At 35.9% G+C, this 18,012-nt stretch overlaps 2 protein-coding genes and 1 non-coding gene across 3 annotated transcripts; all 3 read right to left on the bottom strand.

Moving 5' to 3' along the window:
• Positions 1–4,805: 4,805 nt before the first annotated feature.
• On the bottom strand, positions 4,806–4,896 carry LOC121210268 (small nucleolar RNA U30). Its single transcript, XR_005905388.1, has one exon. It is a non-coding gene; the product is annotated as a small nucleolar RNA U30 (small nucleolar RNA).
• Positions 4,897–8,349: 3,453 nt separating this feature from the next.
• Positions 8,350–10,085, bottom strand: LOC121209786 (ferredoxin-2, mitochondrial). Its single transcript, XM_041081250.1, has 2 exons — positions 10,031–10,085; positions 8,350–9,238 (listed from the first exon to the last, which is right to left on the bottom strand). The coding sequence occupies exon 2, from the start codon at positions 9,031–9,033 to the stop codon at positions 8,554–8,556; it is 480 nt and encodes a 159-aa protein (XP_040937184.1). The 5' UTR covers positions 9,034–9,238; positions 10,031–10,085; the 3' UTR covers positions 8,350–8,553.
• Positions 10,086–10,166: 81 nt separating this feature from the next.
• Positions 10,167–12,976, bottom strand: LOC107923218 (D-amino acid dehydrogenase). Its single transcript, XM_016853434.2, has 8 exons — positions 12,822–12,976; positions 12,449–12,663; positions 12,279–12,349; positions 12,011–12,170; positions 11,289–11,463; positions 10,733–10,891; positions 10,512–10,600; positions 10,167–10,315 (listed from the first exon to the last, which is right to left on the bottom strand). The coding sequence occupies exons 1-8, from the start codon at positions 12,952–12,954 to the stop codon at positions 10,220–10,222; spliced, it is 1,098 nt and encodes a 365-aa protein (XP_016708923.2). The 5' UTR covers positions 12,955–12,976; the 3' UTR covers positions 10,167–10,219.
• Between the last annotated feature and the right edge of the window lie 5,036 nt (positions 12,977–18,012).

Genomic DNA, 18,012 nt, shown 5'->3' with positions numbered 1-18,012 from the left:
TAAAACTGTTGGGATAGGTTCAATCCAATTAAAGAATAAAGATGGATCAACCAGAGTTCTGACTGATGTTCGGTACGTGCCCAGTTTGAAGAAAAATCTCATCTCATTGGGAGCCTTGGAATCCAATGGTTCAGTTGTTACTATGAGAGATGGGATTTTGAAAGTGACATCTGGCGCACTTGTGATATTGAAGGGCATCAGGAAAAATAACTTGTATTACTACCAAGGTAGTACAGTTATTGGAGCAGTCGCTGCAGCTTCCGGCAACAAAGAATTGGACTCAATACAATTGTGGCATATGAAGTTGGGACATGCCAGCGAAAAATCCTTGCAAATTCTGGCAAAGCAAGGATTGTTGAAAGGTGCAAAGGCTTGCAAATTAAAATTTTGCGAGCATTGTGTTCTGGGAAAGCAAAAGAGAGTGAAATTCGGCACTGCTATCCATAATACAAAAGGTATTTTAGAATATGTTCACTCAGATGTGCGGGGACCTTCCAAGACACCTTCATTGGGAGGAAAACACTACTTTGTTACTTTTGTTGATGACTTTTCCAGAAGAGTTTGGGTGTATACCATGAGAACTAAGGATGAAGTGCTTAGAGTTTTTCTTAAATGGAAAACTATGATCGAAAACCAGAATGGCAAGAAAATCAAGCGGCTTAGGACGGACAATGGAGGGGAATATAAAAGTGATCCGTTCTTCGATGTGTGCCAAGAGTATGGTATTGTTCGACACTTCACAGTTAGGGATACACCACAGCAGAATGGATTGGCAGAGCGTATGAATCGAACATTGCTGGAGAAAGTTCGATGTATGTTGTCCAATGCTGGGTTGGGCAAGCAATTTTGGGCTGAGGCTGTGACATACGCTGGCCATCTTGTTAATCGTTTGCCATCATCTGCATTAGAAAGAAAAACTCCTATGGAGGTATGGTCTGGAAAACCGGCTACAGATTATGATTCCTTACATGTGTTTGGAACCACTGCATATTACCATGTGAAGAAGTCAAAGTTAGATCCGAGGGCAAAGAAAGCTCTCTTTATGGGAATCACTTCTGGAGTGAAGGGATTTCGTCTTTGGTGCTTAAGCACAAAGAAAATGATCTGTAGCAGAGATGTTACCTTTGATGAATCTGCGACATTGAAAAAGGTAGCAGATAAATATATTCAGACGAGCAATACTCCACAGCAGGTGGAGTGTACTCCAAAACAGGTGGAGTTTGAGCAGATGGGGATTTGCCCAGTTAATAAGTCTAATTCTCCAGCCACAATGGAGGAATTAGAGGTTGAAGAGGTTCTGACTCAAGAACCACTAAGTACACCAGAACCAGTTGCAGTTGCAATGCCACGGAGAGAAATTCGTAAACCTGCTCGATTTACTGATATGGTGGCCTACGCCCTTCCCGTTGTTGATGATATTCCTATCACTTATCAAGAAGCAATGCAAAGCTTAGAAAGTGATAAATGGAAAAGCGCCATGGATGAAGAAATGCAGTCTCTCCGGAAGAACAATACTTGGGAGTTGGCGCAATTACCGAAAGGTAAAAGGGCAATCGGATGCAAGTGGGTATTCGCAAAGAAAGATGGATCTCCTAGTAAGAAGGATATTCGCTACAAGGCAAGATTGGTAGCTAAAGGCTACGCTCAGAAGGAGGAAATTGACTACAATGATGTATTTTCCCCTGTTGTGAAGCATTTCTCCATTAGAATTTTGTTGGCCTTGGTAGCACAGTTGAATTTGGAGCTAGCTCAACTTGATGTTAAGACGGCTTTCTTGCATGGTGAGTTAGAAGAGGAGATCTATATGACTCAGCCCGAAGGATACACAGATGCTGGTGGTAGAAATTGGGTTTGTAAGCTGAACAAATCGCTATATGGATTGAAGCAATCCCCGAGGCAGTGGTACAAGCGATTTGATAGCTTTATGAGAAGGCAGAAGTACACAAGAAGCAAATATGACAATTGTGTGTATTTGCAAAAGCTGCATGATGGATCTTTCATTTATCTACTCTTGTATGTTGATGATATGTTAATCGCTTCGAAGAGCCAAAAGAGATAGATAAGCTGAAGGCTCAGTTGAATCAAGAGTTCGAGATGAAAGATCTAGGTGAGGCCAAGAAGATTCTCGGCATGGAGATAAGTAGAGATAGACAGAGAGGCAAGCTTTGTTTGAATCAGAAGCAATATCTGAAAAAGGTATTACAATGTTTTGGTGTAAATGAAAACACAAAACATGTAAGTACCCCACTTGCTTCTCATTTGAAACTTAGTGCTCAATTATCTCCGAAAACTGAAGAAGAAAGAGAATATATGGCAAAAGTCCCATATGCTAATGCAGTTGGGAGTTTGATGTATGCGATGGTGTGTACGAGGCCTGACATTTCACAAGTTGTTGGAGTTGTGGGCAGGTATATGCATGATCCTGGAAAAGGACATTGGCAAGCTGTGAAATGGATTCTACGGTATCTTCGAAAAACCGTAGATGTTGGTTTAATTTTTGAACAGGATGAAGCACTTGGTCAGTTTGTAGTTGGACATCTTGATTCCGACTTTGCTGGTGATTTAGATAAACGTCGTTCAACTACGGGGTATCTGCTTACTCTTGCGAAAGCCCCAGTGAGTTGGAAGTCTACCTTACAGTCTACAGTAGCTGTGTCTACTACAGAGGCAGAATATATGGCAGTTACAGAAGCTGTTAAGGAGGCTATTTGGCTTAATGGATTATTGAAAGACTTAGGAGTTGTTCAAAGTCACATAAGTTTATATTGTGACAGTCAGAGCGCTATTCATTTAGCGAAAAATCAAGTCTATCATTCAAGAACCAAACATATCGACGTAAGATATCACTTTGTGCGGGAAGTCTTTGAAAAAGGAAAAATTCTACTTCAGAAGATTCCAACAGCAGATAATCCCGCAGATATGATAACCAAGGTGGTAACAACAATCAAGTTTAATCATTGTTTGAACTTGATTAACATCCTGAGAATTTGAGCACCTTCAGGTGTATGGCGCTCGAGAGTGCATTTGTAGGCACTACAAAAGATAGCTTTATCGAATTTGGGGAGTTGAAGGAAGTGTGTGAAAATGTGATTATCCTAATCAAATCTTCAAGGTGGAGATTGTTAACATTAATGGGAGACAACATTAATGGCAAACAATACAAAGTGGTGCAAGTTTAGCACCCTAAAGTTGACTTTGAAAAAGTGGCATGGGATAATTTTTTTTGGTCCTTGAGATAATGGGCTATTTATTGTTTGGTCCTTAAACCTCAACTATAAATAGGCCTTCTCATTTCTCATTTCAATTCATCCCAACCAATCTTTCTCTCTTAGTTTTCTCTCTTCCCCCATTTGAGAATTCTTAAGGAATTCTATTTGTTTGTAATAATTTAGAGATAGTAAAGTTATCATCTGGTGTTAGTGCCCGAGGACGTAGGTATAATTTACCGAACCTCGTTAAATCTCTTGTGTTCTTTCTTGTCCTATTTTTCTTTCAATATTTGAGGGTATAATAGTAGTATTTAATTGTGCTATTAAATTACTATAGAAGGGATATTCTGTCTAAGGAAAAATTGGTATTTAAGAGATCCATGTGATCCACCTCTCTTCCCTGGGAATTGAACTTTGTGTGATTTTTTAGTACAATAATTTACACGCTTCCGACCCCATTGGAACAACAAGATATTTAGAAGAAATGGTATTTGTTGAACAACCCCTGATTATATTAAGGTTAGAAATGAGCATAAAATTTATCTATTAAAGAAAGCTCTTCCTGGACTAAAACAAGCTCCACGTTATTAGTATGGTCACATTAAAGGTTATTTTTTGAAAATGGGGTTTCAAAAATGTCCGTATGAACACACTTTTTGTTAAAATTGAAGATAATGGAAAGATGTTAATTATGTGATTAAATGTTACCCATCTTATTTTTACTAGGAATGATTGTGTAATGTTTGATGATATCAAAAGATCTATGATGAATTAGTTTCAGATGTTTGATCTCGGAAAGATGCACTATTTTCTTGACCTAAATGCAATATTATGATGAAATTTCTCCTAAAAAAAATATGTGAAATTTTTTTTGAATAAATTCAAGGTGATAAATTTCAAATCAACCAACACTTTAACAAAGTAGGTAGCACAATTTACAAGCAAATTGTAGGCAGTTTAATGTATATAACTACTGCAAGAACGGACATTATGTATTTTATGAGTCTTATTAGCAAGTAGATGAAAAGCCCAACCAAAAAGCATTTATTAGTTATCAAGAAAATCCTTCGTTACTTACAAAAATACAAAGAATTTTGAGATTTTCTACAAGAAAGGTGAAATGTCAAACATGATTGGCTTCACCGACAATAATTATACAAGAGATTAAGATAAACAAAATGAAAACTTCAAGCTATGCTTTTATGCTTGACACAGTGCATTTCATTTTCTAAGAAGCAATCAATTGTTACATTATAAAGCACAAAAATTGAATTCATTGTTGGTACAATTTTCTGCAACCATGAAAGACTGAGGCAAGCATATTGATATAAAATTTTACTTTCTACTAAATCTCAACAATGAAAAAACAACTGAAATAGAGTGGATCAAATTGATGTATTTACCAAGCTCTTAAGTTGACATAATTTTTCAAAGTCAAGAAGATATTTAACCTTTGACGTCAAATAATAATATTGAAATACTTTTGTGGTAGTTCCCAAAACATTTTGCTTACTTAAGTTCTCTTTAATTTTGCTTTACAATTTTTTTTGTTGCTGATCTGACAAAAAAATTTGTTTTTGCAAAGAGAGAGAAGAGGCTCAGAAAATGTTTAAGAATGGATGGAAAGTTTCATCCTCATATATAGAATCAGATTAACGAGATTTAAATTTCTATAATCATCATGGCCATCTTCTCCTTCTTCACTCATATATAAACATAGACACCAGATTTCATATAGATGAATGATATATAGCAAACGAAGAAATTGCCTCAAAACAAATTCACCTTTCGCAGAGTGCGTTTACAAAGATTTCCACTTTTCTTTTAAGAATTTTTTTTAAAAAAAAAAGGAAAAGAAAATGAATATGCCAGTAAGAAAAGGGCCTGAAAAACCAGAAAAAAAAGAAGAAGATGAGATTCAGGTGAGTGATACTGGCTGAGTTTACATATCGCAAGTATTTTTCCATTATTTGATTGACTGAGTCGATTCTATCTGCAACCCAACCAAGAAGCTGACTTGCTTTAAAATCATGCAAATTTTTACTCACAAAAAGCATGAAGAAAATTAGAAACATACGAAAATCCAAGGAAAAAGAAAATGATTCTGCTATTAACATAACACAAGCTGCGGAGAAGAAGAGGTGAGAATGGGATACTATTTATATAGAAAAAAGAAGTTAGGGTTTTGTAGCTAATCAGGCTTGCGCCCCAAAGGCCCAGTATATTTGTAATATGATTTAAGTGATGGTGTATAGTTACTCAAAATTGAAATATTTTCCATCATAAAAAATTTAATAAATTAATCTAATATTTTTTCTTTAAAGAAGAACTCTAAACAGTCAGTACAAGGTACAAGCTAGAAACTTAAATCAAATATGATTTCGAATCAAATTACTTTTGTTTTGGATTTTTTTAATAATGAAAATCCTTTAAAATAATATGGTTAATTGAAAAAAAAAATTAGAAACTCTAAAAGTTAGTTTTCACTAATTTGATAATCCATTGAATAAAAGTAAGTTCCTTTGGTTTTTAAAATATATTTTATTTTCATTTTTATTTTTGTTTTCAGATGATAATTTTTATTTTCTATTTTCAAAAGTTTTAAAAAATATTTTTGTGTCTATATAAGTTAAAACCAGATTTAATTTATTTAAAATTAAAACCCTTATTTTACCAAAAAAAAAACAGAATTGACACGAAGAAAATAAAAAATAAAAACCTTTTATTTTCAATATTTTCACTTTTATAAAGTTTTTGTTAGTGAAAATAATGAAAATAATTATTTTATTATTTCTTAATTTACATATTTTCATTTTCATTTGTAAATATATTTTAAAAACTTTCAACCAAATATTTTTTCTCAATGTTTTCCAATTTTCAAAAAAATAAGACAAAAAAGACTTTTGTTTCCTAAACCAAACGAAACCTAATATTTTTAATGATTTAATTTTTTAAGAATGTTTAATAATCCATGATAAAAAACAATGATAAGATTTTTTCAATGAAAATTTGTGAGAAAATAAAGAGTTACTTATCACTTAAGTAGAAGTTTTTAAATTTTTAAAATTTAAAATTTTTTTAACATGATCCTTTAAATATTTTACCTTTAAATTTTTATTTATCGAAGGTATACTTAATTTTAATAAATATCTCAAACGAATTTTATAGCTTAAATTTACTAATTAAGTTTTAAATTTATCAAAACACCTAAAAGCCTTTGTAAAATGAAGAAAGAGAGTTAAAAACACAGGTTTTAAATTTTAAATGAATTAACAAGAGTTCAAATTATATAAAGGCAAAAAATGCTTTACTTAATAATGTTTAAATATAAAGAATTTTAAAATTGTATTTCTTATATATTAACAAAATAGGTACTAATATTAAAAACAAAATTTTAGTTTTAATTTCTTAAAAAATTAAAAACCAAATGAATCTAAATATTTATAAACACTCGTATTCATAATTAATTTGAGTTAGACTAAATTGTCATTCAAGCTATTAACTAAGTCAACTTTAAACGCAAGAATCCACACTGCCTGCTCTCAAGAAATACGCCCGTAGTTGTAACAATATCAAGATTCATCGCATCCAGTGGGCACATCAACATACCACACTATTATAATTGGGTGAAAACAAGGTCAACAACTCAAGGTTCAATTCAGCCAATTCTTATGCTCCACTGCTTTACATCACGAAACAGCAAAAAATGACACTACTAAAACCAAAGTAGCACCAAATTTTCTCATGAGATGTCATTACATTACCTAAGAAAGATGTATTGAGGTTACCCTCTATATTTCGGAATCTTGGCACTATTGAGAAGGAAAGATTTACTGGCTCGAAAACAGAAAATGTCATTCCGCAACCCAAGAACATGAGATTCTGTGAACCAAATGCCCGCTAAATGACTAATATAATTACTGAATATAAGAGATGACAAGATGAGGTTCTCTTGTGTACAGTGAGTGGATTTCAGCAATTTCAATATTGTAAACTAAGCTTTCTAAAACCGAAGTATGTTGAGCATCTGAAGTATATCCTCCATCATTTCAAACTCTTTACTGCCTATACAATGCATCAAGCCAGTTATTGAATAAGAGATATCCTAATTCCAAACCAGTATGTATAAGATTAAACCATACCCAGTAGTCAAAGCTAACACACTAAAATTGAGACAACATTGAAGATTATAACTTTAACATCACAAAATGAAAGGCATTGTTAGGTCTAGTTCAGAAGAAAGGTATACACAAAATCCCAAGTCTGATTTGGGGACAAAGTTATTATAACATTTTAGGGGGGGAAAGAAAGACTTCCACTAAATGAACTACAGAAATTTAACCTATTGTAACTCATAAAAGATAACCCCCTTTTACTGGGAATAGAAATTCATATTAGGAGTACAAGTATAAAGCCTGAACTGGAATTAAAGTGTATTGAAATCGGGGACCTTTAACTTGGAGTTCTCAAGAAAATCAACTTATGTAGGATCTTCTTTTGTTTGCAAGTTATATTATTTTAAACCCATTGGAATATAACTCAGCTCTTTCCTGTACTTATGTGGCTTAAACTAATAATGGACGGCTTAATTGAAATTGAATATCAAGTACACTGTTCTGCAGAGTATGTCATCCACTCATCCCTATGTTCCTAAGCAATCCGATACTCAACCAAGTTGAACGAAAATGCAATTATAGTCGTGTGATCTTTGTACTATAGCTAAAAAAGTCTGATGCTGTACTGATCTGGTCTGTTAAGTCACAACACAAAAACACTCCCTTTGCTCATAAATCATTAGAATCTGTAGAATAACGTTACCTACAATCAGTTATACATAAACTAGGTTTGCTAGGGAATTAAATATCACCACTTAAGCATACAGCCCTACAGGAGTGATGAAGGAAAAAGAAAAGATCAAATTTACCTCCAATAAACAATTTTGATACCTCACATTAACAAATCAGAAACCTTCCAGAGAAACATCTGATTTTCTTTCTTTGCTACAGCTCTAGAAAATCAATCAACTGACATAATATTCAATACTTGAAAAAGAAAATCTCAGTCAATTCAATCACAGTTCCCTGTAATTTCTCTCCAAAGAGGCAATATAACTTTCTAGAAATTTAATAAAGCATGACAATGAAGAAATCGCAAAATAGCATTAAAAAACTGTAGAATATCTTGAATTTAAATTCCAAGCACCCAAATCACATGGTGCAGCAATGCATAAAAATCATAAATAAAATTCGTTTCATTCAAAGTAACAAAATTATTATTACTTCCAGGAAAACAACAGAAATGCACTAAATGTTCCCACATTCATCTCTTTTTCCCCTACAAATATTTATGGAATATCCCACGGCTTAGCCTCGGGGACGGCGACGACCATACCTTGGAGATGAGGCGTAAGCACGACCTGACATCCAAGCCTGGAATGCTTGTTCAAGATGCGACCCCTCGAATTCCTCACCAACACATACTCCTCATCATAGGTACGTGGCGGAAGCTTCTCGAGCCACTCCTGTGCAATGTTGACCTCGCATTCGGCGGAGCAAGCGTCGATCTCCTCGAGGCGGTGAGAGTCGGGGTCGATCAGGCCGCTGTTAGTCAAGGCACGAAGTAAGGTCTGGCCAGCTAGGCCGACAACCTCACGCTTCTGGCCTTCAGGGTCGATGGCGAAGAGCTTGACGAGCCGATCAGCAACTTTTTTGGAAGAGGAGGGGGAGGAGGTTAAGGTGGCGGAGGATCGGGTGAGGATTTGGGAGGAGAGAGATGGGAGACGGTGGATTTGGGAGGTGAGTTTTTGGAGCGTCGAAATCGCCATATTTTTTTTATTTTTTGTTTTTTTTTTGGGGGGGGGGGGGGAAGAGTTAGAGAAAGATTGGAGAGGAGGTTCAGTTCGGTGGGCCGTTCAGTGTTGTATTTCTTTTCAGCGATTTGGTTCGGTTATTCGGAGCTTGACTTTTGCAAAGTGGGTTCCCTACGGTTCGCAAGCCTGCGGTGCCAACCTAACATTACGTTTTCCTTCCCTGCCAAAATAAAAGAAAATTAATATACAAAAATGGTTTTATTGCTAATATTCGAAAGTTAGATCCGATATTGATTAGCTGTAAACAAAAATATGAAGCTTAATTTTTGAGAAAAAAATTTATTAGTTTAAAAATGAAATTTATATTTAAAATATGAATAAAATTAAAATTCTAATGCTCGATGTTTTAGTTTGAAATGATTCGTTTTTAAAATTATAATATGTTACGAATCTTAAAAGTTAATATTATTAAGAGTACTTTACCTAAATACTACTTACCCGAATAGAACTAGTCTTAAAGGCGGAACGGACAAAAATATTTATGATCATACTAAAAAAAATCATCATATGTTAATTCTTCGTTACCCTAAAAAAATTATGTTAAAAGTTTTTTATATAATTTATATTATAATATAAATATTAAGTTAAATTGTTTATATTTAAATTTTTAATAAAAATGTATATACATACAATTACTAAATATCAAATATATATTTATAAAAATAAGAACAAAATTTGAAATCCATGATTCAAATAAATACATTTAAATATCCATATATAATACTAATAATCCGACTCTACTAATTATTATTAATTTTCATACTTATAATATCTTAGTTCTACCACTAATCTTAACATCAATTCCAATATTTATAATTATGGGCAGTAAACTCCACACTCACCTTTCAAGTGACTTTTCTGAGAAAATCTAAATTATTTTTTTAATCGAAAATAAAGATTTCAAATTTCTGAATATCACAAATCAATTAAAGTAAGCTCGAATTTCATAAACCTTTTATTTCCCTAGAAACCATAGAGTTCACAAGCTTAATTTATTTTCTAATCGCTACTTCTGAAAGTAGAGATTACATTTGAGACCAGAAAATGAAAGTTCAAAGTCCAACCAGCAGCTTATGATTTGGTCCAAAACTAGACCTGTCCTCTATAATATTTCTCCTTACTGTTTCATAGAGACTTTGAACTAACAACATCGACCTTGAGCAGCAAATGGTGAACTATCAACATAAGTGGTATTGCCCAATACCATATCAACAACCATCTCTGCAGTTCCCAAAGCCTGAAAATTAAACAAACTTGATGAATAAATGTCTTCAACTTACAAGATATGGAGTTATTGAAGAACAAAACCTTGTAAAAGATATGGTCGACTGATCACCAGATTGCAAACAAACGAGGAAAGACCCATATTGTTTATTCCGAAATGGAACAATATAAAAGTTCCCACAATATGGAACAGAAGACAGAAAAGTTACCATAGAGAGACCTCCTCCTTCATGTCCAGTTGCAAGAAACAAGTTCAACAAACCAGGAACATTTCCTATGACTGGCTTCCCGTCAGGCACTGACATATAAATAAAGACATTGTTTCAGGAATTTTATGTTGATTCAACTGTTCTGCATATCTAAATTTCAAAATAGCAGTTTATCCTAAAGATATGAAAATATACAGTAGATGAAGTGCATGTGGACTTACTGTAAGGGCGTAGTCCTACTCTCACTTTTCGGTTCTTGATGAAATCTGTAAGAGACGGCTCTTTTAATTTGGGAAAGAACTCTCCAGCCCGTTTCCATATGTGAAGGACGATAGAGTCATCTACCTCGGTGCTGAACCCAGCAAACTGACGGCTGCTTCCTAGGACGGATTAAATTTACAACAAAATAAGTACGTAAAACAACAAATTAACATGATCCAAAGGACATGTATACAAAGAACAAGTGAACAACTGGAACGAAAGAGAGACATAATTAAGCATGTTTATGCATTTTGTTTTGCAGAAATAAAGGCTACTGGGTAATCATCTATCAGATTATGTAACCATAAGATCTAGAAGTTAGAACTGAAGGACATTGTTAAGAGCAGGGAAAACAAACAACATTTTGGAGTTCCATGCACTCTTACACTTCCTTGAGTGCTAAAGAGAATCAGAATAACAAAACCACAGGAACACCAAAATTATCATTTTACCATATGTAAATGTATATTTAAAAGCCAAGCATTGATAATAGCAAGTAATAGTGTTAAAATTTACCTAGAACAAGATTACCCATCGTGTCGGTTGTGGCTGTCATTGAAACAGAAAGGGTTTGGCTCTGATCATCGAGCCCTAAAGGAAAAGTTGCATTTTGATAATCAACATAACCAACCTCCATCGAACCGTGATTCAGTTGAAGGGGATTAAAGTTCTCAAAGACAAGAAGGTGACCCTGAGGCGCATATCAAAGGCAATGTAGAGATAAAAGAGAATTAAAAAAATAAGCATGGAAGAAGCACCAAAGAATTACAGTACCAAAATTAATAAATATCATCCTAGTACTTTGCAGGAATTTTCCTTCCAAGATATGTATGGCACTCTTCAACTGCATTTTAGTAGGCAACACTTTGCATCCAATATTATGAAATAGAACTGTGTTCTAGTCTATATATATGTGCATGCTCATGCATTGCACGTTGGAAACAGGTTAAGTTTAATTCAGAAAATATAAAAAACACAAAATTTATAAAGCCCAAGCAACTACATCAGCGACTTTTTCTATAATTTACCAAGCTTACAACTATCACAGAGCACTCTGATGAACAATCAAGACTATTACAGAGCATGATGGGGAACATAAATAATAAATATATCTAATTTAGCTTCCAATATTTATCAAAAATTACAGTGTTTTTGAAACGTCATGATATAGCAGAAAGATCTACCATCCTATTATTCTATAACAGCATCCACAAGGGGTAAAAAAGAGCCATTCTCACCTTACGAGGCATTACAAGGGCATCCAATTGAATATGTGAACCTTTGAATAGGTCATGCATCAATGACCGACTCCAACAACCAGCTGCAACTACAATGGCCTTACCATACAAGGTATTATTGGAAGTCTGAACAGCTTCAAACTCCCCACTGCTAGTAGATCTGAACTACAGGTGTTAAAAGAGTTACACAGACCTGAGTAATGATATACAAATATGTTTTTGTCTCTTTGTATCATCATTAATTTACTGCAGGAAAATGACAACCGACCTTACTAAACCTGTAACTTGCTCATGATAGAACTCTGCATATCTGCCTTCCGGTGCAAAAGATCTGTTAACCTATAGATCATTGGAGTCTGCGTTAGTTACAAATGAAGTTAAGACACCAACAATTATGCCAAATGCCATAAAAAATTAAGAACATGGTTATAAAGATACTTTTTCGATATAAGAAACAGCTTGATGAGCATCCAACTGGCAATCATCAGGTGCAAAAGCAGCTCCACCATCAGTCCCGACATAAATGGCAGGTTCCTTGTAATGCAATTCATCAGTGGACAAATACTCAGCTCTCACACAAGCTTCAGACAGCTGACTCACTCTCTTTCTTAACATGACTGAATCCTCAGGAGTTCTGCCCACTAACAAGCTTCCTACACCTCAAAAACACCATATATTACATGACTTCCGAAAAAAGTTAACTCAAAATTTTAACTTTTAAAATACTTAACAAAGATTCGAAAAGAAGCCGGATAGCAAGCTGCGAAAATGACATGCAATCATTTTAACTACGTAAACATTAAACTAGTACCTGTCTTCTTCCAACCCAATACTTGAAGTGGGTCCATGCCTTGGTCTCGTATCGTCTCAGCCAACATCTTCCACAGTTGGTGACTTCTTTTGGTAAGTTCCCATGTCTCACTTGCAGGATTTTTATGTACCATCCATATGTAGCCCTGTCCTACACCCAATCAGAGTTTAGGAAATGCAAATAATAACGAAAAGGATTGGAGGAGAAGATAAGAGGGTTTACTTGTTGTTCCAATAGGGTCGGAAGCGTGTAAATTATTGTACTAAAAAATCACACAAAGTTCAATTCCCAGGAAAGAGAGGTGGATCACATGGATCTCTTAAATACCAAGTCTTTCCTTAGACAGAATATCCCTTCTATAGTAATTTAATAGCACAATTAAATACTACTATTATACCCTCAAATATTGAAAGAAAAATAGGACAAAAAGAACACAAGAGTTTTAACGAGGTTCGGTAAATTATACCTACGTCCTCGGGCACTAACACCAGATGATAACTTTACTATCTTCAAAGTATTACAAACAAATAGAATTCCTTAAGAATTCTCAAATGGGAGAAGAGAGAAAACTAAAAGAGAAAGATTGGTTGGGATGGTTGAAATGAGAAATGGTTAGGCCTATTTATAGTTGAAGTTCAGGGACTAACTTGCAAATGGCCTAAAAAATTAGGGACCAAAATTGCAATTATCCCTTTCAACTTTAAACAACTTGCCAACTATTTTTTTCTTTCGGTGCCAATTGCACCTCCCACCATTTTTGACTTTTCAACAATCTCCACCTTGAAGATTTGATTAGGATAATCACATCTTCACATACTTCCTTCAACTCCCCAAATTCGATAAAGCTATCTTTTGTAGTGCCTCCAAATGCGCTCTCAAGCGCCATACACCTAAAGGTACTCAAATTCTCAGGATGTTAATCAAGTTCAAACAATGATTAAACTTGATTGTTGTTACCACCTTGGTCATCATATCTGCGGGATTATCTGCTGTCGGAATCTTCTGAAGTAGAATTTTTCCTTTTTCAAAGACTTCCCGCACAAAGTGATATCTTATGTCGATATGCTTGGTTCTTGAATGATAGACTTGATTTTTCGCTAAATGAATAGCGCTCTGACTGTCACAATATAAACTTATGTGACTTTGAACAACTCCTAAGTCTTTCAACAATCCATTAAGCCAAATAGCCTCCTTAACAGCTTCTGTAACTGCCATATATTCTGCCTCTGTAGTAGACACAGCTACTGTAGACTGTAAGGTAGACTTCCAACTCACTGGGGCTTTCGCAAGAGTAAACAGATACCCCGTAGTTGAACGACGTTTATCTAAATCACCAGCAAAGTCGGAATCAACATATCCAACTACAAACTGACCAAGTGCTTCATCCTGTTCAAAAATTAAACCAACATCTACGGTTTTTCGAAGATACCGTAGAATCCATTTCACAGCTTGCCAATGTCCTTTTCCAGGATCATGCATATACCTGCTCACAACTCCAACAGCTTGTGAAATGTCAGGCCTCGTACATACCATCGCATACATCAAACTCCCAACTGCATTAGCATATGGGACTTTTGCCATATATTCTCTTTCTTCTTCAGTTTTCGGAGATAATTGAGCACTAAGTTTCAAATGAGAAGCAAGTGGGGTACTTACATGTTTTGTGTTTTCATTTACACCAAAACATTGTAATACCTTTTTCAGATATTGCTTCTGATTCAAACAAAGCTTGCCTCTCTGTCTATCTCTACTTATCTCCATGCCGAGAATCTTCTTGGCCTCACCTAGATCTTTCATCTCGAACTCTTGATTCAACTGAGCCTTCAGCTTATCTATCTCATTTTGGCTCTTCGAAGCGATTAACATATCATCAACATACAAGAGTAGATAAATGAAAGATCCGTCATGCAGCTTCTGCAAATATACACAATTGTCATATTTGCTTCTTGTGTACTTCTACCTTCTCATAAAGCTATCAAATCGCTTGTACCACTGCCTCGGGGATTGCTTCAATCCATATAGCGATTTGTTCAGCTTACAAACCCAATTTCTACCACCAGCATCTGTGTATCCTTCTGGCTGAGTCATATAGATCTCCTCTTCTAACTCACCATGCAAGAAAGCCGTCTTAACATCAAGTTGAGCTAGCTCCAAATTCAACTGTGCTACCAAGGCCAACAAAATTCTAATGGAGGAATGCTTCACAACAGGGGAAAATACATCATTGTAGTCAATTCCCTCCTTCTGAGCGTAGCCTTTAGCTACCAATCTTGCCTTGTAGCGAATATCCTTCTTGCTAGGAGATCCATCTTTCTTTGCGAATACCCACTTGCATCCGATTGCCCTTTTACCTTTCGGTAATTGCGCCAACTCCCAAGTATTGTTCTTCCGGAGAGACTGCATTTCTTCATCCATGGCGCTTTTCCATTGATCACTTTCTAAGCTTTGCATTGCTTCTTGATAAGTGATAGGAATATCATCAACAACGGGAAGGGCGTAGGCCACCATATCAGTAAATCGAGTAGGTTTACGAATTTCTCTCCGTGGTCTTGCAACTGCAACTGGTTCTGGTGTACTTAGTGGTTCTTGGGTCAGAACCTCTTCAACCTCTAATTCCTCCATTGTGGCTGGAGAATTAGACTTATTAACTGGGCAAATCCCCATCTGCTCAAACTCCACCTGTTTTGGAGTACACTCCACCTGCTGTGGAGTATTGCTCGTCTGAATATCTTTATCTGCTACCTTTTTCAATGTGGCAGATTCATCAAAGATAACATCTCTGCTACAGATCATTTTCTTTGTGCTTAAGCACCAAAGACGAAATCCCTTCACTCCAGAAGTGATTCCCATAAAGAGAGCTTTCTTTGCCATTGGATCTAACTTTGACTCCTTCACATGGTAATATGCAGTGGATCCAAACACATGTAAGGAATCATAATCTGTAGCCGGTTTTCCAGACCATACCTCCATAGGAGTTTTTCTTTCTAATGCAGATAATGGCAAACGATTAATAAGATGGCCAGCGTATGTCACAGCCTCAGCCCAAAATTGCTTGCCCAACCCAGCATTGGACAACATACATCGAACTTTCTCCAGCAATGTTTGATTCATACGCTCTGCCACTCCATTCTGTTGTGGTGTATCCCTAACTGTGAAGTGTCGAACAATGCCATACTCTTGGCACACATCGAAGAACGGATCACTTTTATATTCCCCTCCATTGTCCGTCCTAAGCCGCTTGATTTTCTTGCCAGTCTGGTTTTCGATCATAGTTTTCCATTTAAGAAAAACTCCAAGCACTTCATCCTTAGTTCTCATGGTATACATCCAAACTCTTCTGGAAAAGTCATCAACAAAAGTAACAAAGTAGTGTTTTCCTCCCAATGAAGGTGTCTTGGAAGGCCCCCACACATCTGAGTGAACATATTCCAAAATACCTTTTGTATTATGGATAGCAGTGCCGAATTTCACTCTCTTTGCTTTCCCAGAACACAATGCTCGCAAAATTTTAATTTGCAAGCCTTTGCACCTTTCAACAATCCTTGCTTTGCCAGAATTTGCAAGGATTTTTCGCTGGCATGTCCCAACTTCATATGCCACAACTGCATTGAGTCCAATTCTTTGTTACCGGAAGCTGTAGCGACTGCTCCAATAACTGTACTACCTTGGTAGTAATACAAGTTATTTTTCCTGATGCCCTTCAATATCACAAGTGCGCCAGATGTCACTTTCAAAATCCCATCTCTCATAGTAACAACTGAACCATTGGATTCCAAGGCTCCCAATGAGATGAGATTTTTCTTCAAACTGGGCACGTACCGAACATCAGTCAGAACTCTGGTTGATCCATCTTGATTCTTTAATTGGATTGAACCTATCCCAACAGTTTTACAGGCATTGTCATTGCCCATATAAACAACTCCTCCATTTAGTTCTACTAAATCAGAGAACCACTCCCGGTTAGGGGACATATGAAAGGTACAACCCGAATCCAATATCCACTTATCTGAATGGAACGACGATGATGATGCAACCAGTGATAGTTCAGAGTCACTAGTATCATGCTTTGCAACACAAGCATCTACAGCAGCTTTTCCCTTATTCTTCAGCTTTGGACAATTTTTCTTCCAGTGGCCTTTCTCATGACAAAAGGCACATTCATCTTTCCCGAGTCTGGACTTTGACTTTGATCTCCCCTTTTGAGTTTTCTTCCGAGTGTATGAACGACTTCAGACTACTAAAGCTTCTGTATCTCTGATTGAGTTTTTCTGTTTGTCCTTCTTTCTCTGTTCATAACTGTATAAGGCCGCACAGACTTCGCTCAGAGATATATCACTCCTGCCATGAAGTAGAGTAGTTTCTAGGAACTCAAACTCCTCAGGAAGTGACTCCAACAGCATCAAAGCCAAATCTTCATCTTTGAATGTCTCATCCATATTCAGCAAATCAGTGACTAACTGATTAAATTTGGTGATGTGATCATTCATTGTGGTACTTGGGACGTATGTGAAGTGAAACAGTCTTTTCTTCAAGTGGAGCTTATTTTGACTGTTTTTCTTCAAAAAATTTTCTTCAAGTGCCACCCACAACTTATTTGCAGAAGTCTCCTTTGAAAAAGCATACCTCTGCTCTCGAGAAAGGCATGATCGAATTGTGCCACATGCCAACCGATTGATCGCCTTCCAATCTTTCTCCTGTACATCATCTGGTTTCTCTTCATCAATGGCAATGTCTAGACCCTGCTGAAAAAGGGCATCTAGAACCTCACTTTGCCACATACCAAAATGGCCCGTGCCATCAAAGATCTCCACGGCCAATCTTGCATTTGCAATTGTCGGTCTTGTCCACATGGACGATGTTGAAGCTCCTACACCGACCGTTTTCTCCATAATCTTTCAATATACCTAAGGAAATCTTTTCTGATGTGGAAGATCAGTTCAAACTGCAACCACAGAGCATACTACGATTAACCTTCGGCTCTTGATACCACTTGTTGTTCCAATAAGGTCGGAAGCGTGTAAATTATTGTACTAAAAAATCACACAAAGTTCAATTCCCAGGAAAGAGAGGTGGATCACATGGATCTCTTAAATACCAAGTCTTTCCTTAGACAGAATATCCCTTCTATAGTAATTTAATAGCACAATTAAATACTACTATTATACCCTCAAATATTGAAAGAAAAATAGGA

The sequence above is a fragment of the Gossypium hirsutum genome, chromosome A11 (assembly GCF_007990345.1).
Source record: "Gossypium hirsutum isolate 1008001.06 chromosome A11, Gossypium_hirsutum_v2.1, whole genome shotgun sequence".
NCBI lineage: Eukaryota > Viridiplantae > Streptophyta > Magnoliopsida > Malvales > Malvaceae > Gossypium > Gossypium hirsutum.
The sequence above is the reverse complement of the archived record's forward strand: the minus strand, read 5'-3'. Positions and strand labels throughout refer to the sequence as shown.